This window comes from Neovison vison, chromosome 9 (assembly GCF_020171115.1).
Source record: "Neovison vison isolate M4711 chromosome 9, ASM_NN_V1, whole genome shotgun sequence".
Lineage (NCBI taxonomy): Eukaryota > Metazoa > Chordata > Mammalia > Carnivora > Mustelidae > Neogale > Neogale vison.
Genome location: NC_058099.1, coordinates 2,102,540 through 2,128,137, shown reverse-complemented (window position 1 = coordinate 2,128,137; position 25,598 = coordinate 2,102,540). Strand labels below are relative to the sequence as shown.

The window sequence follows — 25,598 nt, the reverse complement described above, 5'->3', positions numbered from 1 at the left end:
CCGGACCCAGACGGGGCCCCGGGCAGCTCTCACGACCCCCCGATCTGTGCAGCAGAGCACGGGCTTGAGATGGGCCCCATCTGAGGAGCGGGGACAGTCACATGTCCATGGAGTGGCAGCCCGCTTGGGGTGGGCAGGGTGGTCACAGCCCCACATGGCTCCCGTGTCCCCCAGACCACAGGGGCAGCTCTGGGGACACCGTATCTTCAGAGGTCTCACAGCTGGCTCTGAAGGCTGGAGCGACCATTCAGGTGACAGCCGGCGCCCGTAGGAGTCCCCAGGGCCCTCGGCTCTGGGGACAGACTGTACCTGTGCTGGCTGGCCTCGGCGTGGGCAGCCCAGGCCATGCGGGCCGTCCAGCCCTCAAAGCCAAGCTCCGGGGCAGAGAGATCTGTGCCCTGCCACAGCCCCGGGCCCAGACCTACACGAAGCGTGCCAGGGTACTCCTCGCACCCCCAAAAGCGCGAAGGGACCTCGTGGCCCGGACTTCCCTCCGCCCACTGCTCGCCCTGCCCTCGCCATGAGCCCCTGGCTTGCTGTCTCCGCCGGGCCAGCCTACGGCCCACCATTCCCCTCCTCCCGTGGACTTCTCAGGACCCACAGCAGGCCGGGGCAGATGTGCGTGCCCTGTCAGGCCGCCCTGTCCTGCGGGCAGACTAGGTCTTGAGGCAGAGGATGGAAGAAAACGTCGGTGCTGGCCACAGTACTCACCGCGGGGCCGGGCGGGCCAGGTGGGCCTTCACTGCCTTTCAGTCCAAGTGCGCCCTGCAGAGCAACGAGAGTGGGGTCGGGCATCGTGGGGACAGGCCCCGGGGCTGGGCGGTGTCCAGCTCCGTCCCCCACCGGGCCACTCACTCACCACTGGGCCAGGAAGCCCTCGATCCCCAGGGAAGCCGCGTAACCCAGGAGGGCCATCTTTCCCGGGGAGGCCGGCAGGACCTGGGTCACCCTGAAACCAGAGCCATCGAGGAGTCTCTGAGCAACGTCCAAGAGCGGGGGAAATGCGGGGGGGGCGGGGGGCTTCCTCCCCAGGCTCAACCTGGGCTCAGGCAGGGTTTGATTTGTTCAAAAGAGCTTCCAGAACTTTCTCTGGGGCCTAACATGGGAGCAGAGGGGTCTCCAGCCAGCATGCCCATGGCCTCCTTTCCAGACTCGGAGGGCCCCCCGGGGGACTGGGATATACACCTGCCATGCCCACGTGTGTCGTGTCTTGTTGGGGACACACGTGCCTCCCAGCTCACACACGTGTGCGCCCACAGAGGCGTGCAGGATTTACCCAACTGGTGAGGTTTTACGCTGCCTCATGGTTTGGGGGTTTAGTCTTGCATGTGGGCTCATCGAAACGGCTGGCTTGGCTGTGTCCCTCCCTGGAACGTGGCAAGGGGAGGGCGCGCCATCTCCAGCTGAATCACGACCACCACATGAGGCGGACTGTGGTGGGGAGAGGCCCCGAGGAACAACGAGGGGCTGCGGGACCCACGCGAAGAGGTCGGACTGGAAAGCGACTGCTTGCCTTTCCGTTTTTATTCTTTATTCCTTCGCCTTTAGTGATGGGAAACGTTCTGAGGGTCACTTTCTGCTAAATTAGGTTCAGACACGAAGCGTGTTTCTGGGAGCCGGTGCGGCAGCTGGGGGAGGGGAGGTCCGCAAGGCCCGGTCCAGGGGCAGAAAGCCAAGGACGACCTGAGCCGCGGCCCCGTGACCACCCAACCCTGCAGCAAGCCGGCTCGCCTCCTCCTTCAGACCCGGTGAAAGCGGGGCCAAGTCTGTGGTCTGGGAGGCGGACGGGCGCCCAGAGCATTTGTGTGAGAAATTACCCATTCAGACTCTTTTCAGGGCAGGAGAAAACTTCCCTCGGGAAGCCGGGGCCGGCACGGAGGCCCCGACCGACTCACCTTCGTGCCTTCTTTCCCGGCCAGGCCCGGGAGCCCCTGTTCCCCGGGGGGCCCGGGGGGCCCAGGGTGGCCACGCTCGCCCATCGGACCCGTCTCTCCCGTGGGACCCTGCGCGGGAAGTCAGCGTCAGCCACACACATTTCCAAGAGACACGCCAGGAAGCAACCTTCCCTTCCCAAGCCTCGGACAGCCGGGGCTGTGGAGGCCGAGGCCCGCTACGCGCCCACCAGCCCCACGCCGAGTCTCCTCCTTCCCGTAAAAACCCAGAAGGAAGAGAGCAGAACAGACGGGGTGGACGTAACAGGGAGCTGGTCTGTGAGCGGGGCCGGGTCGCCACACACACGCTGCCCGCGGCCCAGGGCACAGTGGGTCAACGTCTCATTTGCCGCTACGAGAGGTGGGAGCTCGCCAGTGAGCGCGAAGCCGTCCGTCCCGGCTGCGAGCCGCCCGCAGTGGGAACGCCGCTGGCGGGGGGCAGCACAGGCCGGGGGCGCTGACCAGAGCCCGGGGCGGGAGGCCTGGGCTGCGGCGGGGACACCGGGGAGCAGGGAAGATCGGGCACCGTGGGGCCCTGCCCGGCTGGCCCAGCCCCAGCTGCCCGCGGGCCGTCTCCGTCCTCACGGGCTGCTCAGCACAGCGTCCCCGCTCGCCCATCTGGCTCCCGTGCGGAGCTCAGCTCGGAATGCCAACGAGCCCGTGGGACGCAGGACTCCCCAGGAGCTGCACTGACGCCTTCCGCAGCCGGGGCCACCTCCCGCCCACCCTGGTGCGCCACACGGACGCCCACGGAGCCGGGGACGCTGCTGCTCACCTGAGGCCCGACGACGCCCGGGGGCCCGGGGGGGCCGGTCTTGCCTTGGAAACCCTGCGGAGAGAGTCAGCGCCTGAGCGGGCCCAGCGGCTGCCCTCGGAAGCCTCACGCGACAGCCCCCGGCCCCGGCCCCAGAGAGCTCAGGCTCCCGACGTCACCCGAGCCCGGCTCTCCTGCTCCGGGTCCGCAGTAATTTCACGCGGATAATGAAGCCAGACAAGTTAGCTTCACTCACTGCTCGCCGCTGCCGTGTTTTTGTGCTGAGAAATAGATTTTAAAACCATTAATCTTTATGCTGCCGCTAAGTGCTCATTTTCCCAGCCGGCGTGCTGCCGGTTCTCAGCCTCTGGAACCTCGACTCAGGCTCAGGCGCGACCTCTGGGCCATTTCTCATTAGCGGCTCTGGAAGGTCATCCTGCGCGGGTCAAGGTCTCTGCCGCGCAACAGGCGACCTCCCCGGCCCCTGGGCGTGTGTGCAAATGGCTGCTTTTGTAATCCAGCGGCCGGAGGGTACCCTGAGCTCGGTTCGGCGGGAATCTCTCACTCCGGCCTGCCCGCCGCGCGCGGGCAACGACCCCGGCTTCCCCGTGGATGTTGGCTGTGCCGCACACGCCTCCTTCGAGGAGCAAGCGGACTGCGAGGCGGGGGCTTGATTTCTGGCGTGTCTACAGAGCACGAGACGTGCCAACGACGGGCCACCTGCAGGGCCACGTGAGCTGGCGGAGACGGGCAGACGTGACGCCGGGGAAGCCGTGGGCGGAAGCTCCGGGATCCGGAGCGGGAAGCCGTAAGCCCCAGCGAGAGCCAGAGGGCGAGCGGACCTGCCCGCGTGGCTGACGGTCAGGGAGGTCCCCTGCCTCCCCGGGAGGACGGCCACTGTGCCGGCCTTGGAAACTTCCTGTGCCGCCGCTGGACCACGCAAACCTGTGGCGAGTCGGCATCTCTTCAAACTCTGAGGGCCCTTCTCTTTAGGCCCAGGGCAGTGGCATACAACGCACAGAAAAAGCCATTTCTCAAGCAGAATTCTTTGTAGGCAGCATTTCCAGGGTCAGAAAAGAGGGGTGGGGGACAGGCTGAAGACCCCCTGCTTAGTGGGCCAGGGTCAAAGTGCCCCAGGGGAGCCAGCGGCCTGAGTGTAAAGGCCAGAAGGGCCTCTCTGTTTGCCCCAGAGGCAGGACCATCATTGGCTGCTGAGGATGGAATCGGTCTCCGGCCACTGGCCCAGAAACGGGCTTTGGGTTCAATCTAAAAGAATCGGTCTCTGTGCGTGTATTTCCTGAAGAGTGAAGTCAACCCCTGACCAAAAAGACAACTTCTGGAGGATGTGTCTGGGCCCCTGTTGGAGCCCTCTGTCCTGGCCGGGTCCGGAGAGGGCTGCTCCCATGTCCCCGAGGACAGCCATGCATGGCGGACGTACCGGGGGGCCCCGGGGGCTACTTTCCCAGCAAAGACAAGCCGCTTCATTATTCTAGCAGCCTTTCTTCAGGATAAGTCAGAGGGAGAAAACCACACACTTGCCAAAGCCTCCTGTCTCCTCGGAACAGCATTAGAGAAAAATATGCGAAGCTCAGATGAGACAATGTAATTCTTCTCTATAAACAAAAGAGCAAGGTACGCTGTGCTTATCAGCCGGCACCCGCCGCGCGGCACAACGCCAGAGCTCTCATCACAATGAGCCAGAGAGACAAAGGAATGTGGTTTTTTAGAGCGAGCACCAAGAAGATGTGAAATCTGGCGTTCCAAGTCTCGCTGGACACAGCGACCCCGTTGGCCGTGAGAGCCTTTCAGAAACCTGTGATTCCCCCAAAAAAACCCAACTGCCGGGACGAAGGGCCTCCCAGCGACCTCCCCCATCTCTCTGGTGACTACGGGCTTCCCAGCTGTCCGAGCCTGGAGCTTCAAGGTCACAGGTGTCCCCCACCACAGCCTCCCCCAGGTCATGCCCGTGGGGCACGCCATGTGCTGGGTCAAAACCCAAATGGCCCACAGGGCCAGGAAGTGATCTTATTTCTGAAAAATGCTTTTGTTCCCAACCGGAAGTGCCCAGATGGCACAGCCAGCGCCGGGCTCTCCTAAAGGGAAGGGTGAGGTGGGCGGTGGGCGGTGGGCGGTGGGCGGCAAAGTAGCTGACGGTGAGCAGAGCGGGAGGCCCTGTCTCCTCGGAGGAGCCCTTGCTCAGCTCCTGCCGGCAGGCCCGAGGCCAGAAGGGCCCAGAGAGAGGAGGCCCGGCCCGGTGTGAGGCCCGTGACCGTCCTGCAGCTTCAGGCATGGCTCCCCTCCCGTCTGCCGCCGCAGAGCCCCCCCAGCTCCTTCCCATCTGAGTGCAACGTTGCCCTCACAGGGATCTCACGGAGGAAGAAGAAACCGTGGCAGGTGGTACCTTGTCTGCCACGATGGTTTAAATGTGACCTTGGGCCACAGTCACCGGGACGAGGTGGAGGCCGGCACCTGCCTCTTCCCCCAGAGCTGCCCGGGTGCTGCGGGCCTGCCCGGGGCTGTGCACAGACAGGCTGACTCCAGGTCAGCGGGAGACGGCCCGGGCCTCCAGGGCCCTTCCCGAGGCGGCCGCTCCCTCCCAAGCCCACTGGGCCCAGGAGGCGGAGCCCCCGTGTGGGGCTGCGGGAGAGGCCGGGCCAACCCTCGTCCCCAGACCCCCGTGTGCCCACACCGGCCATACTCACGGTCTCTCCTCTCTGTCCAGGGTGTCCCGGGAGCCCGTCCTTGCCCGGGGGACCCTGAAGAAAGAAGGAAAGGGAAGAAGTTTTATTCGTTTCTGAGATGCTGCCCTGGGGTTTGCTCCCACACCGGGGGGTGACTGCCACCCCACTTCGGAGGAAATGCCTGTAGCCATTTGTCACGGCAGCGATGCCTTCCCGAGGCCGCTCTTCACCTCCCGGGAGAAACTGAGGCAGGCGGCTTGGGGATCCAGGGTCCTGTCCTGGTGCTGACCTCCAGGCATACGCAGTGCCTCTTCTGAATTACTGAGGTGCGTCCCCCAAACACAGGTTGAGTCCTCGTCCCCCACACCTGGGAGGGTGACCTCACTCGGACACTGAGGCTTTGCCGACGTCATCAGGTCAAGACGAGGTCATACAGCACTAGGGTGGGCCCTAACCCAGTGACTAGGGTCCTCACAACAGGACAGCGGTTTGAAGACCCCAAGAGGCCCAGGGAGGAGGCGGCCACGTGAGGACAGAGGCAGGACGGGGTGAGAGCCAGCCGCCCACCACAGGAAGCCAGGAGAGGGGCAGGGGACAGTCTCCCCCAGGGCCCCCCGGGAGGCACCCACCCAGCCAACTTCTGGGCTTGGAGTTTTGGCCTCCGGGCTATGAGAGAACACGTTGCCGCTGTCGGTGGCCACCTGGCGCGGCCCCAGCACACTCACACTGGGCCCCACTAGGTCATGCTGCTCCCGGTGAGCGCAAGCTCCGCGCTTCCCAAAGGCAGCTCTCTCCAGCCGGTTTCCAGCCGACACCCCTCCCACCGGCCCACCGGAGGGGCCTGCACAGAGCCCCCGGGGAAGGACGAAGGTCTCCAGGAATCCCCGCGCCCATGCAACAAGGAAACACATTACTTACAGGGGGGCCCTTGGGTCCAGGGAAACCAGTGGGTCCTTGGGGTCCGTTGGGTCCCTGGGGACAGAGCACGGCCAGCTGAGCACAGAAGTCATTTCCCCGCCGTGTGGGCGCCCAGCCGCCCCCACCGCTGTCTTTCCAGTGTTGTTGGTTCTCTGAGCGATGTTCCTCTCTGCTCCCACCACCCCCGGACGCTTTCTCCATTTGCTCCAGCCCCTCCTCACCGACATGTACAAGGTCAGGCCGGGGAGCTGAGGGGCCAGCATGGGGCCGAGGGCCCAGTTTCCTGATGGCTCAACCGCCTCTGAGCCCCAAGACCAAGGCCAAGGGGAGGGGGTTGCTGACTTCAGCAGGCAGGAGACTTCACTCCCACTGACCTTGAGGGAAACCCGCTCCTCCAGGAGGGTCAGAGGCACGCCCTCCTCCCCCCCAGCCCACCCCAGGAAGAAACGGACGGGACATTTCAGGCAAAAGCGGCTCCCCCAGAGACGCTCACCCGTTCACCCGGAGGGCCGGCCGGGCCATCGCCTCCAGAGTTGCCCTAGGGAGGGAGGGACAGAGCAAGAAGAGCTTGATTATTACCCGTGTTCTTACTGTCTGTGGCGGAAAGACTCTGGCCCGGGACATCGCTGGGGTCAGAGTCACAGACGTCACGTGTGCAGGTCACCTGGTTCTCAGGAAAGAGCAGAGAGCACCTGCCCTCGGGGCACGCCCCCCCAGCTGTCTGTCATCTCGCCTCGGTGCCCAGGTCAGACACTGAGCTGGGATCTGCAGGGCTGTGACATTTCCCCGAGGACAGTCCCCTGCGGGGGAACAAAGGCTGTGCTCCCACCAAGAAACACATCGAGAACTCCTGTGGGGACAGGACACGGTGTCCGGTCCGGGCCCCCGAGCAAGGCAGGGGCCGCTCCCTGGCCTTAGTGGCTCTCACAGGAGGGCCTTCCATCCGCGTATGGGAACGTGCGCCTCGCGGAAGAACGCCCAGTGGCCTCCAGCGGGCACATCGGTCAGCCTGGGATGGCCCGGCTCTGTACCCCGGCCAACCAGAAGGCCCACGTCCCTGGTGGGAATGCACTTGGGACCGGCGTCCCGGCGGGACCGCGGGGGCCTGCTTGGCAGCCGTGCGGCTCCACACAGAGAACAGGGGAAGCTGGCATCCGTGCCCTTGGCGGGGAGAGGGGACATGGGAGACGGGCTCAGGCTCTCTCCTGGGGTAGAAAGAACTTTCTTTCCATTTCTGGCAAAGCTCTCTCTACAGCTTTCAAATGCTTTTCAAGAAAAGAAAGAGGACTTCCCCACCAGAACTGGATGGGAGGTACCAGGACGGTTTGGCATTTGTGCAAAGCCCTGTGGGCCTGGCCTCCTAGGGCCTCGGGGCTGCTGTCAGGGGTTCCAGTATCGGGAGGGGCCCTTCCCACCTCCGCTCTCGGGGTCGACACACGTGATTCAATTCAACCTGACTTGCCCGAGAGCTGCTGGACCAGGTCCTTCTTAAATACCCTCAAGCAAATGTCTTTCTTTCGTTTTTGTTTCTCCAAATGAGAAGGCCACAGGTGACCAGCAGGCGCCCCAGAAGAAACCCCCTGAAAACCTACCTTGGGGCCAGGCTTCCCAGTGATGCCCCGGGGGCCTCGTTCACCCCGCGGACCCTGCGCAGGCAGGAGAGAGGAAAGGTGAGCTCGGAGCATCCTTGCCCTCGAGACCTCCCTGCCCCTCCCACCGAGCAGGCTCCCCACAACGCGCTCCCGCTTCTGGAAGCCCGGAGGGCGGTTACCGTCGGGCCTCGTTGCCCCCGTGGTCCTGGCTTCCCAGGCGTGCCCTAGAACCAGAGAAGAAGGGGCTGGTCAGTGGCTCGAGACACCTGCCACGGCCTCGGTGCTGGCCATCTCCGGGTCACGGGGAGAGGGCTTGGCGACAGAAAGGAGGAAGGCCCCCTCTCTCATCTTTGCTTTTACACGAGATTTTTCCAGGCTGAAGGACTGCACTGCACATTCAATACACAGGGCTCTGTGCTCCAGCTCAGGCCTGTAGGAATCCAATTTTCCTCCCGCACCCTGATGGATGCGGACCGCCGTTATCTGGTTTCCTTTTCACAAGCATCAACACCCCTCCGCCCACCCTCTCCCTCTCTCTCTCCATCTCTCCCTCCCAGCGGCGGGGGCGGGGTAGGGGGATCATTAGTGCAAGAGAAGAGAAGAACGTCAACCCCTTTCATATATAATTTACTTCTGCTACTGTCGAGAATATTAGCCATTAAATTTTCAACAGGCTCCGCAGACAAGCAAACTTGCAACTCAATAGATAAATCATGCACCCGAACTCATTTGCTTCTTCTAATAGAACGGGGGCTCCTTTCTCTTGCTGTCGTTGTTCCGCATTTTCCAAACCACAGGAAACAGAGGCGCCGTATCTTTTTTTTTTTCCTCCGAAGCAAAGCTCTGATAACTGGTAAAGGCGGTTGGTTTACCTACGGCGTGCGGGAGCAGCGGGCTGAATGCCACCCGGGTGTCCCCGCCGCCTCTCCACTGATTTTCCAGAAGCTTATTCCGGTTTCTAACGATAGCGCCCGAGACAGAGCTCACAGCCTGACGCGCGGCCGCTCCCCAGCTCTTCCTTGTTTGCTACCAGAATCGAAACAGCTTCCTGCAGCCTCCCATCTTGAAAAGAATTTAATAAAACCGTGTATGATGATGAGATAATTATGGTGCCTTCTCACAATGCACTCCGCTTTCCCTGCTTTAATGCTACAGCAATATCCTTTGCCTTCAAATAAATATTTGCATACGAAAATGAATGAAACATTTGTTTTCTTCCAACGGTCGACTTTCGCCAGCGTGGAGGCCGGGGCCGGCCCTGGCCGCTGCCTGGCGTGTGGGGGTGCACGTGGGTGCACGTCTCTGCACCCCAGCCTCACCGAAACTTCACCCTCCGCGCCCGGCCCACGGTCGTCGTGCGGACAGCCGCCGCCCAGCAAGGACAGCCGCCGCCCAGGTCTTCTTTGTAAACTAAGCCACGCCAGAGAGCCGCGGACGCCGCCGGACAGAAAGCACCCTGAGTGCGGTCATCCTGGCGGCTGGCCTGTGAGCGTCCTCACGTCCCTGCTGCAGAGGCACAGGCAGCCCCAGAAACGGCACTGCTCGCGCCGAGAAGCCAAACGCAGGTGGTGTCCCTGGACCCTGGTTCCCCCTCGGCGGCCAGCCCCACGGAGCCGCCCTCCGGGTCAGCGGGGGCTCAGGGCCGGCAAGGAGTAGCCTCCACCACCAGTACCCGGAACTTGCGCTTCTCACCACCTTCCCCTGGTTCTCGGCCGCATCTCGATGGTTTCCGCTGGGGAGGACGTTTTAAATGCAGCCCGTGTCGTCGGTCAAGCAGCAAGACCTCACCGTGCTCCCCGGGGTGGCTCTGAATCCTGGAGACGCCGTCCCTTCCCTCCTCCTGCTCACCGTCCTCTTGCCCGTGGGACGGCCCCTGGCCCTGACCCCTGCTCTGCCCCCAGTCAGGCCCACTTGTGCCAGACATCTGGCCCCTGCCTACCTCTGCGGTGCCCCCTCTCTGCCCATCCTGCTTCGTGTGCTCCGAGCTCGCACCGCCAACCGCTTTACTTGCGGATTTGCCCACTGGCCCAACCTCTAGAAGGCAAGGTCCCTGAGGACGGGGATGTGGGCTTCTCCGCTGTGTCCTCAGGGCTCCAAGGGCACCTGGGACAGGGGGGCAGAGGAGATGCCCCACGCTTGCTGTCTGTACAGATGGACAGACAGACACAGTGTCAGGATGCCAAGAACTACCCCACAAGTTGGTTGAGAAGGGGCGGCAAGCCACCAGACTGCCACCATCACTGGAGGGTTGAAAACCACGAGGGCTCAGGGAAGGTCACTGTCACTGGGAGACAATTCCTCTCTCCTTCCCTGGGGAAGGTTCCAGAATACAGACATCTCTCTTCAGAGGCGGCACTGGGTGGACACGCGTCCCCGGGGCTCCTCTCCCGTGCAGGGTCGCAGGTTCTCCGCTGCCTGTGGGACCTGGGGTGTGGGCGGCCCACGAGCGTGCAGTGACCGTGCGTATAAACCCGCGGCGGGATGCGGTTCGCTTGTGCCTGGGGCCGTCTCGGACGGCAGACGCGGCCATGCTTCTCCAGATGCCGTGTCCTCCGCTTGCCTCTGTGTCCCCAGACCCCCGGAGGGGCAGGGGGACTATTTCTCTCCCACGATGAGTGGACATTCTGGCCGGTCCTGTTTGGCCATGGCCCAAGCCATTCCCTTTTATCCAAGTCCACATCAGTGGCCTCTGGCCCCGTCCTCACCACGGCGGCCACCGGATACAGTCACCACGACTCACAAGCTACAGAATCCCTGGAAATTCCCAGCATAGATAGTTTCCTCAGAGCGTCCATGGTTCAGGGCCTGGGGCCACGAGCTCACCAGTGCAAGCCCCAGGCCCCACACCGCCCTGCTGTCAACCACCTTGGTTTCCGTGGTGTCTCCGGTGACCCGTGGCACCCACGCAGGAAGATGGTGGCCCATGGGGGCTTGGGGTGGGGGAGGGGACCCCGGCATCCGGCCGGCCTCCTGAGCAGCTGGCGGGGGAAGGAGAGAGCAGTGGGGCTCGGACCCGAGTGCACCCAGGTCACCGGCCAGGGCTCCATGGCTCCGTGTGATCCGGCCGCACGGGGCCTCGATCCCTGCCCAGCCCGGGAGACTCCTCCCTGGCCAGCACAGTGGTGTGGTCGAATCACAGGACCAAACGCTGAATGTCATGACCCCCACCCCCGAGAGGCTCCCTGCAGGGTGCTGTCAGAAGTCATGGGGCCGCCAGGAGCCCCCCCCCGGTCGCCCCACACTTCCCAGACCCCAGACCACACCCCATGGTGGCCCCTGTGAACACCGCAGAGGACAGCCTCCCCTGAAGACACCTGTCAGACTCTCCCTCAAAGGAAGAAGCAGATGGACAGACAGAAGGGGAGGGAGATGGGTGGATGACAGACACACGGACGGCGACAGACAGACAGGAAGAGACGCACACGCCGATGTGGATCCAGAGAAGGGTCTACATGGAGACAGGGAGCAGAGAGACAGAGCCAGAGGGTGACGGTGCCCCGTGGTCACACGGCCGGCTGGCTCCGAGAGCGGCCCCACGTCCTCTGCCCCGTGCGTCGGGCACACACATCTGTTCACGCGGCTGTGGCTGGTTTGACATGGCGCTCTGTTCCCGGGAGACTCGCGGTCTCTGCTCCCAGCCAGTACGACAGTGTGGAGCACAGGCTCCAAGCAGGTGCCGTCCCCGCCTGCGCCAGGGGCTGTAGTATGGGGCTCTGTGGGGCAGCCCTGTCCCAAGACACCCAAAAGCTGCACTCCTTCTGAGGCCTGGGGTCCCCCCACATCTCACGGACCGGCCCCTCGGTCCCCACAGGCCTGCGGATCCCGTGTCCTGAGGGGTGGCCCTCAGGCGGCCTCATGTAAGCTCCTGGCCGGGAAGCCTGGGCCAGCAGAGCGTCGGGACGGAGTGGGGGCAGGGCCTCCCGCACCCGTCCCCGCAGAGCGCCGAAGCTCACGGTGACAGCGGAGAGGACCACGGCACGTCGCACTGGGCAGACGCCCGGTGACTACGGTGGCTGGGAGAGGAGCCTCCGGAGTCCCGACGAGCGGACAGGGTGACATACAAAGTAGGAGCCAATTCCTTTCTCTCCCTCTGAACCTGGCCTGGGGGAGCGTCACTTGGGTTGAAAGGGGTGAATCCTGGTTTCACAATGACCAGAGGAGCCGTCGGGGTCGTGGTGTTCGTTAGAAAGCGCTACGCCCCGCCCCCCAACACGCTTCCTGTCCTGCTACTGCCCTTCCGACCCCATCGCCACCAGCCCCGTGTGCGGGACGCGTCTCTGGCCTGTGGAGTCAAAGGTCACGAGCTCAAGGCCAGCTGTCCGGAAAGCAGTTTTGGCAGCAACGTGGGTGAAAATAAATGCGATATCCTAGAAAATACCCCTGTATATACCAATGTACCAACACGCCGAGGCAGCAGAACACGCCGCCTGGGCAGAGGCCAGGCTGTCCTTACCCTGCCGCCCTTCTCTCCGTTGGCACCGGGAAAGCCAGGAAATCCAGTGGAACCCTGGAAGAGAGCGGATCGCAGAAGAGGTGTGAGGGCCGGGCCGCAGGGCGAGCCATGCCACACGTGCAGTACGCAGCCTCGGACACAACCTCACGCCCCAGCCCACCCGTGGGTTCCACACACCCAGCTATCCCTCTAACCATCCATCCACGCGTCCACCCGTCTGTCCACACACCCACCTATCCGTGCATCCATCCACCCGTCCGTCCAGGCCCTCGCCCCCCCGGCCCCCCACCCACCCACCACCCACCACCCACGCGCCGCCCACCCTCTCAATAAGTTTCCCGAGCATCTCGTAGAGCCCACGTCTAAAAACCAAAGCTGTCTTAACCATGCTTCTCCGTGTTCCCTCTCTGCACAGCCACGGCTTCCAAAGGCCAGTCCTCGGGGAGGAACAGGCCTCCCAGATCCTGAGACGAACCAGAGGCGACGTGCGGATCTCACGTTTAGATACTGGGTTTACTCTGCCTGTTGTCATGTTTTGTCACCTTCCCGGAACACCTCTAAATAAAGCCTGGCAGCTCGCAGAGTCCAAAATCAATGCAAATTTATGCCCTGACTGTAGCAGCTCACAGCTGTTCCTTCTAGAAACCTCCAAGGGGCCCGCGCACAAACGCACTAGGGACTGTGTGCGGCAAGTACCCAGACACCTACGAGCTGAGCCTCCCCGGGACACGAAGGCACCCCACGCCCACGTTCACAGGTTGGGGGGGGACTGTCTTCAGAGTGGGTCCGGACTCTCCATGCGGCTCAAGATCCTGACCTGTGCGCGGGTCAGGAAAAGCTCACACATGTCCAAGGCTGGCAGGGGCTCACAGGGGCTGAGCGTGGCCCACCCCCTGCCCCGTGACCACCTGCCGATCCAGGCAGGAGACCGTGCCACGGACACCCGGGTGTAGGTCCCACAGAACTCCGTGGCTGCATCCAGGCATTCCCAGGGGCTTTCAGAACGGCCAGGCAGCCTCTAAGTTCCACCCTTGCCTTCCCAGGACGCCGCCTGAACTTGAACCACACGCCCTGACTTCTCTCGGCTCTGCCCGCCGAGGGTCACGCGCTTCAGGAGAGAAAACCTGTCCATCAGCCCCTCTTCCTCCGAGAGGCGGTGGGTGCCGCCGCATCGCAGCCTCGTCCCACACGCCACTGTCGGACACTGAACAAATCCCTGCTTGACAGCGAACGGCCTCCCCGCACACAGGGCGCGGGTCTAGGCCCCGGGGGTGCATCTTAGCATTCCAGGGAGGGACTGCTGTCTCCTTAGGCCGCATGGGAATGCCCGGCGGGGCAGCCCGCCCCAGGACGCCTCCTGCTCGTGAGGTAGAGGCCGGAGTGTGGAGCGGCACAGAGCCAGGAAGGCAGGAAGGCACCGCCGCAAACCTGGGAGAGACAGGCGCGCTCCTCCTCCACTAATTATGTCTCCGGTGCAGGCGGCTGGTTATTTTTTAAGGAAGAACCATGAATAATAAAAGATGAGTTTTGAAAAAAAAAAAAATCATGTTTTAAGTGATTTCCAAACCCTCGAGGAGCTGTTTCACTTAAAGCAGGACATGATTTTCATATGAGGAAGGTTTCATCTCCCTTTGACGCTAGGTTATGAGCAAATAACCTTCCAGTCTCCAGGGTGAAGCAGAGGTGAGCGCGGCTTCTCGGGCGCCCGGTGGAGAGAGAGCAGCGGCCACGGCTGCCTGCAGCCCTCAGCTCTGGCCGGCTTTGCCCCCTTCTCTGAGAGCCTCTGCTAACGGTCCCAGCACCTCCTTCCAAACTGGCCGGACTAAGGCCAAAGGCTGTGCATATGGCAGCACTTGCAGGGCACGGGGGCACGCAGCAGCCTCCCCAGGAGCGGCGACCGGGCGGGGGGCAGGGCAGGGAGGGGCCCGGAGGGGGTGTCCGAACACCTGACGTGCCCATAGATTACCTTGGGCCCTTGTCTTCCTGGGTAACCCGGTAATCCCGGCACTCCGAGTTTTCCCTGGGGAGAGACAAGGCGTTGTGTTAACCGGCCGGCACCATCTTCCTCCGTCCACATTCTCAGAGCAGAGAAAACCAGCATAGGTCAGCGGGGGCCTGAGTGGGCTGCGGCTTCCAAAGACCGAAGGACTCAGAGAGACCCCCTGCCTGCCCCGTGGGATGGCGTCTCCCGAAAATCCTGTCTTAGCCGGTTATAAAAGCCAAGGTTCCTCAGGTACAGACAATATGACACTGAAGCAAAAGCAACTTGAGGCAAATCTTCCATAAAAGAACTTTTACCCTTGAGATTCTGTATAACCCTTTGTAAAAGGGTCCTAGCCTTGGGGCAAGACGGGGCGCTCTGGGAGCCCACCGCCGTGCCAGGGCAAAGGGGAAGGGCGGGCAGCCTCCTGCAGCCCCGAGTGCAGGGTAAGGACAGCTGCAGGAGTTCCCACATGCAAGGCGAAGCCGGGGCTGCTGGGGCTCCCGCCCCAAGCTCTGGGAAGCCTGTGGGAAGGAGCTCTTCCCTGCAGGAAGGATGCTGGCCAAGGGCTCAGAAAGGCCGGGCTCAGGACAAGAAAATGATGAGCCTCTCAACAGACAAAGTCCCTGGGAAGGCTGGCAAAGGTGCCAGGGAGGCAAAGGGGACAGGACCCGAGTCAGATCACTCCCATCCCCCCCTGGGGGTCTCAGCCTGGCGGAGTCACCAGCTGGACCGCCAAGGCCATCGGAAGGGTCTATCCCCAGGGGCCGATGGAGCGTCCCAAGTCACATACCTTCTCCCCGGGGGGTCCGAGAGGACCAGGGTCGCCATTCGGACCTCCACGACCCTTTGGGCCCTCGGGGCCATCTTCTCCTCTAGGACCAGGGGGGCCGATCTCCCCCTGCAAGTCAGAAAAGAGACGGTGAGGGAGAACCCCCCAGCCTCTCCCCCACCCCACGACTCCCAGCAGCCCGTCTGGGTCCGAGAGTCCACGTAAGACCCTGTGGTAGGAGCCACTCAGCCCACGGGGCGGCGCCCAGCGGATGGAACGTGCTCCGGTCAGACCAAAGCAGAGCAGCGTGCGCAGGCTGCAGGCTCTGCTGACCGGCCAGGCCGCCCCCCGCACGGAGGCAGGCGGCTCTCAAGACCGCACACTCCTGCTTCCCAGTTACTTTCTCCAAATGAGCCCCTCTTGGCTGAGACGGCCCGTAAACACAGGAACTCCGAATCACTACTTCCCCAAACACAGCAGAAGAGCCCGTGCACGGGGACCCGCGTTTTCCCTTGAAGCCCAGGAGGCATAGGGACGGACCACAGCCCCTGGCCGGGCAGCTGTCTGAGCACGGCTGGCACCCAGGAGACCACGGCACATGGCCCAGAGATGACAGGGTCCCAACACTGCCCCATCCCACCTGCCTGTGGTACGGATGGGGAGGCCTGGGCCCAGGCAAGAGTGAGGGTCTGAGGGCTTGCCGAGGTCCGTATAGCTGCCCGCCAGCCAGCATCTGAGCGCCCGCCCTGGCTCTCTGCCCACTGCCAACCCTCCCTCTGATCGCCGGCTCCCCCGCGTCCCATGACTGTGGCACAGTTATACCACCCACAACAGAAACGCACACCGCACAGAGGAAGACCAGAGACTCCCCTGTCCGTAAGGTCCAGCCTGTCGGCAGGCCCAGGTCCCTGGGTCCCTAACAAGTGTTTTTCTCCATTAACAAGAGTCCTTCACACGTTTACTGAGCACCTAGAAAATGCCACGTGCTGGGCAGAAATTCCTCTGGAGGAAATTAAAACGGATGACTCAGACTTCTAGCTGAGGAACGATTCCAGCCCCAGCCCTACCCTCTCCTAACTCCAACCGCGGGCCGGCCCACGGAGCCGGGCATGTGCCTGCCAAACGCCTTTTGTGCAGCCTCTTTTGAAAACGCGTCCTTGTAATAGAGACCCTAAAGGCGGGCTGCCTTGTTGGAGGCAGAAGAAAAAGGACTTTGGCCAGCCGAACAGAGAGGCCCCTCCGATGTGTGCCGTCGGGGTCCTGTCACCATGGAGAAAGTTCTAGAACGGCGGTGTGCGGCAGGAGCATAACCGGGACATAACTATGAACCTGATCTCTCCCTTTTATTCCTCCTCCTTTGACAGACGCCAAGACTGTTTCTGCCTTTTGAGCTTGGGACGCCGCGCCGAGCGTGTGGGGCTCGGGGGCTCGGGCGTGTTCTGAAAAGGCACCTGCAGGCCAGCCTGGTCAGGGGATAATTTTGGCGGCCACGTGACGGCCCTGGGGCCGCTGACAGCCGCCCGTCCAGGTGTGCGTCCGTGCCCGCCGGACGGCCCAGGCACCTGGCTCTCTCCTGCCCGGCCTGGGCTCACTCTGAGGCGTGGGGGGAGCCTTCGAAGTGCCCGCACCGCGGTGTGTGGCCGCGGGCCCGCTCCCCGGACACTCCCTGCTACGGCGTCTGCATCACCCTCTCCTCATTTAGATGAAAACGCGGCCGGGGGCTTTCTGCGGGACACCTGCCTAGGAAGCCACCTCCTCCTCCCCAGCACCGGCCGGCTGCCCCTGGAGAGGAGGTGAATTATTCAAACAACAGGTTTGCTGCGGCTTCGGATCGTCCGGGATGAGGTTACAGACACAGGGGCTGCCCTGGGTCCTCAGAACACGCAAGAACACTTGGCAGACTGGGATCCTGCGGGGGTGGGCAGGGACCCCGGCCCTCCCTGGACAGAGGACAGCCCCTTCCCTTCTGCTCCTCACAGTGCTCCGACCCTTCTGAGCCAGAGGACCGGCTCTGCTGTCCAGAGTGCGGGCCGGAACCAGGGCACAGCGGCTAGGTGACCACAGGGGACCCCAGTAATGGGGCTTAAAAACAGACAAGAGTCAGCGTGGCTCTGAGCCAGAAATGAGGGGCCAGTGGTGGGGGAGACACACACAGAGCCAGGCCTCTGGGCCCCCAGCTGCCCCTGCCTGAGGGCCTAGAGCTCCCACGTCACCTTCTTTAGAGAAGCTGACCGATGGCCCCAAACACCCCAAACAGACCGATGGACTGTCCTGCCCCGCCCCACAGTCCCACCCCCGGACCCACCTGCAGCCCCGCCCCAGCCCCTCTCCTGACCCTCCAAGGCCCCTCCCCACAGCCCCGCCCCACCCCCACCCCCACCCCTGCCCCACACCCCAAAACACTCACCCGATCGCCCTTGATGCCCATGTCTCCTTTAAACCCAGGAAAGCCGTCTTCACCCTGACAAGGGACGAGACAGTGCCGGGCTGCATGAAAGAGCCCACCTCCCGGATGGCCGGTCCCCCCAGTCAGCCCAGGGCCCCCAGCCGCACAGCCATGGCCCGAGCAGGAGACGCGCCACGTGGGGGGCTGCTGCGTGAAGGGCGTCCCCCTAACCCTCTGCGGTCATGGGGACAAGCTGGAGATCTGCAGCCCAGCACCCCTCCCCCCGCACAGCTGGGCACAGCTGCCCACCCCCCCCCACAGCTGCCTCCTGTCCGGGCACCGCTGGAGCCCAGGAACTGCTGACCAGTTAGCAGCGGAGGAGGGCTCTTCTGCCCCGCAGAGGCCAGGACCAGTGAGCGCTGTAGGCAGGGAAGGGCCTGGGGCTCAGGCAGTCCTGCTGCGGGGCCAGCCCTCTGTGACAGTCCTGCGTTTTCTGGCCCAGCAGGACACGTTCCTGCTGTTTGTGAATCTGGGGATTCACACACGTCGGTGGCCTGCTGTCCACTCAAGTCCACGGAGACACCCACAGAGAGCCTCAGGAGGGTCACACAGGTCCACCTGGCTCGCCCTTCCCTCCCAGCGTCCAGGCCCTGCATCCCGATCTCACTGGTCCATCCAGGGCCTGGCCCTCAACACCCAGGCCGGCCAGGAGCTCACACCCAGAGGCAGGCCGCTTTCTGGGGCAAGGTGCGAACGCGTTCCTCCTCGGGCCGCTGCCGCTCGGTGAAGTGCCAGGGGCTGGCCCGCAGCAGCCTCAGAAGGGCCAAGTTCTTGGGGGGCGGTTCCTCACCCCCCTCCCAGCCCAGAACCAACTTGGGGCAGCGCAGTGACCCTCCTGGAAGAGAGGCCTGCCCTGTGCGACCCAACCCGCATTCTCCTGGGCAGCCCAGTCTTCAGCTAAGGACAAAAGTGACAAGACAAATGTGGCATTCTGGGGGCTGTGGACAGCCCCTCCAGCAGGACACAGGGCCTGGGTGGACAGGCCAGGAATTCGGGGAGACGGGACCTGCTGCCGGGGACAAGGTCTGCCCTGCGGGGAGTGTGCACATCCCTGACCCACTGGCCCTCCGTCCCCACACTTCAGATGTCCCAGAACGAGGGCTCAGAGGTCTGCCTTGCCCTGGCCACCCCCGGAGGGAGCTCCCCAGAGGGAACTGAGGCAGCGTGTGCGCCTGCCTTCACCAGGAAGCCCTCTGAGAACAGAGCTGGGCCGGGGGGTGGAGCCGACGCCACCACACGGAGGTTCTGGCTTTCCTGCCGTCCCTGCCTAGTGCCGTCCCGTGATGAGCCGCCTCGGACTGGCAGGTGCCCCGGGAGAGGACCCACAGCGGGTGCAGCTGTTGGCCATGGTGGCACCACTTTCCCTCTGCGCCCGGCTCCATGGCAGTGCGAGAGGCTGTCCCTCCTCTTGGGAGGCAGCCGCGTGGGAGTGGGGCGTGAGGCATCCACGGCCTCTACAGGTGAGGGGCGGGCTGTGTGCTGGACAGGGGGGCAAAGCCCCAGCCCCTCAGCCCTGCCAGGAGGGACACCCACAGCCTATCCTCTTGGACACGTTTTTCCTTTTGCAGATAGCCTGGCCCACAGGGTGCACCAATCCCTCCGTCTCAGAGGCCACGGCAGCCTCAGCTGTGGCCAATGCTTTCCCCTGGACCACCTGCCGGAACCCCGCCCTGGGAACCCTGCCCTGGGAACCCCGCCCTGGGAACCCCACTCTGAACCACATGCGCCCGGCAGCCCCGCAGGAAGCGGCACTCACCTTCTCGCCCTTGGTGCCCTTCAGCCCGCGGATGCCATCTGCCCCCTGCGCAAACACAGAGGGAAAGGAGTGAGTCAGAGCCTCTCCGGAGCTCTCGGAAGGAAAGGCTCTCCACCCCGAATGCCAAGGAGGGAGAGAGCTCGGCAGCCCCAGCCAGGCAGCCTCCCTGGCGCTCCCAGTCTCAAAGGAAGGGCTCCCTGGGCTCACAGAGAAACGTCCTGCCCTCGCGTCCCACGCGAGGCCCCCCGTGTCTGCGATTCCCAGATGGTCTCCACGGGCATCCTGCCCTCCTCCAGAAACCTCCGCCTCCCTGAGGTCTGGGGAGCAGGTGGGACGCATGGCCTCAGCGTGGGCTCTGGAGTCAGGTCCCAACCCCAGCTCTGTGGCCTCTGACACGGTCCCAGGTATCTGGTGCCTCAGTTTCCTCATTTGGAAAGTTGGGGGTGAAGACCAACATTACCTTGTTCCTGCTGGTGGGAGAGGGAGCTCAGAGAAGCCCCGGGTCCCAGTGGGTGCTCAGCTACCAAGAGCAATGTGCTTCAGTAAATTCAGGATTATTGTTAATACACGACCGCAGGTACGATCATATTAATTACTAATTAATCATAAGGACAGCACCGCCAGTAATAATCAGCTCAGGACGTACCTCATCTCTGGGCCAAACAAAAAATGTAACGGGCGGACCGTCCTCTTCCCTATGCCCCGGCCCCACGACAGCACCGCGCCCAGGCCGGGCAAAGCCGTCTGTGGCATGGAGTTAAGTGGCCACGGCCTGGGCCCTCCGAGCAGGGAGCAGAACTGACCGCTGCCTCCCAGAGACCAGCTGCCCGTGGGAGCCCAGAGAGAGGCCGGGCGCCCCATCTGCCTCCGGCTGAGGGTGCGGCCGGCGGTCGTCAGGTGGTGAGAAGTTCGCACAGACTGTGCGTTTGCCCGTCTTCCCGGGGACTGAGGAGGGCCTCTAGGCAAAGCTGGGGCCGGACCCGGAGCTGGGACAGGCCTGGGGGGCGCAGTCTCCTGACACCCAGATGCACTGCAGGCCCCATCGGCCCCAGGCAACCGGACGCCTCAGGACAGACGGGGGCGTGGTCACCCTGAAACCCTGATGCCCTGGGGGCGCTGGACCAGCCTCCTCCCTTTTGCCAGACTGGGGGTGGGGGCGGCGGGGGGCTTCCCCTGCCCACCAGTCCTGGACCTAAGGTCGGAATGCTGCCCAGGGGACAAACAGACCAGGTCTCGGAGCCCCGGCCCTACTGACATCCAGGGCTGGGGTGGCCATGTCACGGGGCTGTCCCGCACAGAGAAGGGGTGGGGCGCAACATCCCTGACCTCTAGCCATCAGATGATGGCGGGCTCCCCCCAAGTTCTAACAGTCAGAAACGCCCCCTGGTGTCCCCTAGGGGCACAAATCCGCCCTGGTTGGTGGAGTACCACGGGATGCCAGCCTCCCCTGTGGCCCTCGTGGGCCAGACCTGGGGGACCCAAAAGCAAAGGGGCCCAGGGAGCGACAGGGCTTTGCCCAAGGCCTCGAGAGAATTCATATTTACAGTTTTCCCCAGCCCGCCCGGCTCCTGCAGGCTCACAGAGCGGTGGGGGGCCCTGCTGGCAGCCAGGCCCACGCAGATGCCCTCGGGAAGGTCAGGGAGGTGGAGGCACACATAGGGGCACTTCCCCGGAAGGAAGGGAGGTGGGACATGGTGGAGAAGAGCCGGGCCGCCCTCACCGAGGGCCGGCCCTACCGGAGACCGCACGCCACCTCTCGGCCCTGCGCAGTCACCTCCCTGGGCGACCCCCCGCCCTGAACCAGGCTCTGGGAGGCCTTCAGTGGCAGAAACGCAGTTGGGGATGAATGGTCATCTCCCACCAACTGCTCCCCACCCCCACCCCGCCGCTGCCGCTCCGTCTGCCCCGGTGCTGTCCATGGGGACGGGCTCCCTCTCTCCGGACGTGCAAAGGCCCCAGAAGCTGCCCTCTGGGCACCCCCCAGGAAAGAGTGTCGGGCTCTTCACCTTGGCTGAGGTGTGCGTCCCTCTGGGGCTTGGGAGGGAACAGGCCCCAGGTGATAACCAGAGCAGTGTCCCAACCGATGGACAGAGTCACCGTCCTGCTGTGTTATCATGACACACAAAGACGTCCCCTGCTGGGGATCAGCCCCATCTGGCTGCAGTCAGTCACTCCCCCGCATGCCCAGGCCCTCTGTCCCGGGCTCGTTGGATGTCCAGGGCTGCTGTGCCCCACAAGCCCAACCTTGACCTCCGGGAAGCCAAATCTCACCTTGACTCCTCGAGGACCCGGATAGCCGATTGGGCCCTGGGGGCCAGGAGGACCCTGAAACCAAAGGGGGAAGACCATTAACTCCGACCCGGGTGGGCAGGCGTTCTGTGCCCTCCCCGCACAGCAGGAAAGCTTGCCTTCCACCGGCAAGCTCCCCCTGCCCTGAGCAGAGCGGACATCCCAGATCAGACCCTGGGGAGAGGCTCCTCAGGAGACATGCAGGACCTGCTCCCATGGGACCCTGCCCCCCGGGAAAGCAGACGTGCACGCTGTGTCCCGTGACGAGAACACCAGGGACCCATCCAACGGCAGCCCCAGCCCAGCAGCTGGGGAGTGGGAGTGGGGCAGCGGGATGGGGAGGGGGCTCTGACGCTTTGGGAGGGCGGGCTGCCCTGAAGGGAGCACAGTCCCCACAGAGGCAGCTCGGATGCCGTGGGGCAGCTGCCGGCTGAGGCAGGAGACAAGGGCTGGCCATCTGGGAGGGGACGCCACTGATAGCCAATGGGCCTTGCTGACCACTGTCCCGGTGCACTGAGCAGGGCGGGCCCAGAGAGGGCTGGGATCCCATGGGAGGAACAAGGGGACTTTGGCCACAAATAGGGTGGCAGACCCAGGGGACTCAGGCTGCCTGGAGACTCCATCCCACCTTCAAACCCCCACGTCCTGGACCCCAAACAAACAATGGCAGCGGATCAGTAGGAGCCCCGCCCCGTCCCCAAGCTTCTGTGTGGCCCAGGTGACAGCCGTGCCTGCAGCCCCGTGTGCAGGGGGGTGGACGGACGGGTCACAGGGCTCTGCATGGGAGGAGGTCCCCTGGGCACACACCAGAGGGAGGGCCCGGCTGCCCCACTCACGTCATTCTGAACCCACCTGGCCTCCTTTCTCTCCCGGGGGGCCTTCTTTGCCAGGGTGTCCCTGCCAGGAGAGAGAAGGCAGGTGTTAGTAGGTGAACGTCCCCCATGGCTGTGGTCACACGTGGGAGGGAAAGCCAGGCCCCATGTCCTTCCCTCCACGCCCCCGGCCAGAGACGCGGACGTCAAACGCATTGGGCAGCTGAGCCCGGAGGTCACTGCCAGCCACAGGCCCCCAGCCAGTCCTTCAGCCGGACCCTCGGCTGCCCCCTCCGGTCGTGCGCTCCGTGCGGGCCCAGTGGGGACCTGGGCTGCCATGGAGGACAAGTGTGTGTGGACACCCAAAGGCGGGATCTGCCCATAACGACGTCACCGGCCCAGCCCAACCCCGAGGGCAGTTGAGCGGGGACCGGGACCACAAGGCATTGGCTCCGCAAGGATTCTGTGCCGGGGGAGGGATGATGGTGGGAAGGCGGCACAGTCTGCAGGACACTATCGCCCTGGGGGACGTGTGGGGGGGCGGGCTGGTGCCCGGACAGAGGCCACGCCCTGTCATTTGCCTGGGGTCCCCGGGGCGTCCCTGAGTCCCCGGGCAGGTTGCCTGCCAACCTCTTAGCTGGTACGGACTGGAGGGGTCGACCTGCTCCCACGATACAGGCCCAGAGCCGACACCCAGCAGACACGGTCGCGGCCCCCGGGTCACTGCCCTGTGCACCTGAGCCCCAGCAGAGCCCATCCTCAGAAACACGAGCTCTCCGACGTTCCCGCCGAGGCCGGTCACTAGCTTTACGCCCTTGCGCTCCTGAGGCAAGCCCCGGATAAAAGCAGAAAGGGGGCCGCTTCCCTGTCTCGCCCAGGGACTCCGGTGAAAAGGCCGCGCGGTGTGGCGAGGGCGCGGTCTGATTCTGGGCCTGGTTACCCCGCCCGCTGCGTGACCTCAGGGAAGTCCCTCGCCCTCTCTGGGCCTCCCCTTGCTCACGTGTCAGAGAGGGGGGACTAGTTGCTCCTTCAGCTTGAGGGCTCTAGGCACCGGGGACCCTGTTCCTAGAACACAACGGCATTGTGAGGACCCAAGTCTCCTGTTGCTGAGAATAAATACTTGCGGGTGTTCCTTCTGCTTCCTGTTAGCCGTGCACTTGGATTTAATGCTGTCGCAAACTGCCTGCTCGGAGGGCAACGCACGCAGGAGTAGAGGGGTCCTCTACAGGGCGGGGTGCCCTCGGGGAGCCTCGGGGCAGAGCCTGCCGGTGCCCGCCTGATTTCCTGAGGGAAATCAGGGGACAGATGGACCACCCAGGGAGACACCCTGTCGGCCGCGCTGCCTTTCCCAAACACAGCTCACGGCGCCCACGCCTCAGGGTGGCAGGGCTGCACCCAAAGAGTGCCAAGGAGAAGGTGTCCTGCCTTGGGGTGACCAGAAGGGTGTGGATCCTGGCCCACCACCACGTGGCTTCTTGGGGGGACTTTATTCCAGCCCATTTCCATTACGGACCTGGGGGTATAGGGAGGGCAGCTGGGCGTGCTCGAGCCCAGGGCGCCCAGTGGGTCCCTCGGGAGGCATGCCACGCCCTCCACATGGTAATGCCCTCGCTCACGTGGCACAGACGACCACGTGCCTGCCTCACAGGTCGCTGCAGAGACCGGGCGAGCAGGTGCACTGGGCACTGAGGACTGCGCCCGGCGTGGAGCGAACGGCCAGCACGCATCAGCAGTTACCGTAATTATTAGCTTTATTTGAACGGAAGCCAAATCTCTTTAGGCACATTTTAAGTTGCCTTTATAGAATGAGAGCAACTACGGGGGCGGGGGACGCACAAAGCAGGCTTATTAAAAATGTCGGAACAGAAAAATACTGAAAGGAAATATATCAAAATAAGAGATTGATTTTTCCCCCTAGGGAAAGGCCAGGCTTGTCTCCCCTCCTTTGCATTTCTGCACTACCCCATAACGAGGATATACTTGTATAATAAAAAAATAATAAAGCTTAAATTATGTGTATTGGATACTTTTCTGATTAAAAAAGTAATAGATGTTCTCGGCGGCCCATCAGGCAAGAGCAAAAGCGACGCGGCCCCTCCTAACCTCACCGCCCCCGGCGCCCGCGGCTAATCACGCTACGGACCGGCCCGTCCATCCTCCGCACGAGGCACGCAAGACGGGCGTCGCGTGACGTGGTTTTAGTTTAACATCGCGCGGCGGGCCTTTCCTCGTGTCACTGAATACGCGCCCAAAGTCGGTTTCTACTGGCTCCGTCGTACTCCCTCGAACCCTAACTCACGGCCCGAGCCCCCGCCGCGGCTCTCCGGAATGACTTCACCGCGCCGGCCCGTCTGCCTGGAAACGCTCCTCCCTTCTAAAGGGCTTTAAATCAACCTTCCTTTCCACAGCCAAAGCCAAACCCAGCTCAAGGGAAAAGAGACACAAAACCGTCTGTTTGAGGATGATCGCCCGCACGCTGCCTCGTAACGAGAGTGTGTTTCAACGTCTCTGTTGCTGCAAATTCCTGGGAGACAACCGGCTGGCTGGCAGGGGCCCCGCACCGGTCCCCCCCACCCCTGCCCCGGGGCGTCTGACGCCTGAAGGACCTTCCCCCCCACCCCTGCCCCGGGGCGTCTGACGCCTGAAGGACCTTCCCCCCCACCCCTGCCCCGGGGCGTCTGACGCCTGAAGGACCTGCGGCTCCTATTATAGGTTCAAGTGTTCCTTAAGGGAAGAGAAGAGCAGCCTATGGGCCCTGCGCGGGGGTGGGGTGGGGGCCTACAAGTGGGAGGAAACCCAGAGCCACCAGGCACCTAGCGTGTGGAAGGACGGGTCGGTGTGGGGGTGGGGTGGGGGTCTCCCTGGCAGAAGCAGTCAGGTCAGGGAAGTGGGGGTCGGCAGCCCACCCCAGCCCCAGCACCCTCTCCCCGGAGCCGCTGTGGGAGACGCCGCTCACCCCAAACACTGCAGAAGATGCACGGGGGGGGGGGACACACACACGAGGGCATGCGCCCCCTGCTCTCGTGGGCTGGGCCTTGGAGATGGCGTCAAGGTGGTTTTCATTTTGCCGTCATTTCATTTCCTTTGCTAATTTTCTGAACTGGGTGTGTTATTTTACAATCAGAAGAGGAAAGGAAGTATGAACGTAAGCTACAGGAGGGACGCGACGTGCTATGTCCGCGCTCGCACACGCACAGACGGGGGAGGCCACGG

General features: G+C 63.5%; 1 protein-coding gene across 2 annotated transcripts in view; it reads right to left on the bottom strand.

Annotated features, from left to right (window-relative positions):
• COL5A1 (collagen type V alpha 1 chain) overlaps positions 1-25,598 on the bottom strand; it is a 142,649-nt gene that overhangs the window by 28,808 nt on the left and 88,243 nt on the right. For both annotated transcript variants that reach the window (XM_044264520.1, XM_044264519.1), the window contains exons 26-41: positions 22,426-22,470; positions 21,556-21,609; positions 19,285-19,329; positions 17,490-17,543; positions 15,104-15,211; positions 14,296-14,349; positions 12,330-12,383; positions 8,056-8,100; positions 7,877-7,930; positions 6,778-6,822; positions 6,285-6,338; positions 5,388-5,441; positions 2,707-2,760; positions 1,896-2,003; positions 860-949; positions 712-765 (exon numbers count right to left, since the gene is read on the bottom strand). In XM_044264520.1, the coding sequence (XP_044120455.1) occupies positions 712-765; positions 860-949; positions 1,896-2,003; positions 2,707-2,760; positions 5,388-5,441; positions 6,285-6,338; positions 6,778-6,822; positions 7,877-7,930; positions 8,056-8,100; positions 12,330-12,383; positions 14,296-14,349; positions 15,104-15,211; positions 17,490-17,543; positions 19,285-19,329; positions 21,556-21,609; positions 22,426-22,470 (972 nt within the window). The remainder of the gene's footprint in view (positions 1-711; positions 766-859; positions 950-1,895; positions 2,004-2,706; positions 2,761-5,387; positions 5,442-6,284; positions 6,339-6,777; positions 6,823-7,876; positions 7,931-8,055; positions 8,101-12,329; positions 12,384-14,295; positions 14,350-15,103; positions 15,212-17,489; positions 17,544-19,284; positions 19,330-21,555; positions 21,610-22,425; positions 22,471-25,598) is intronic.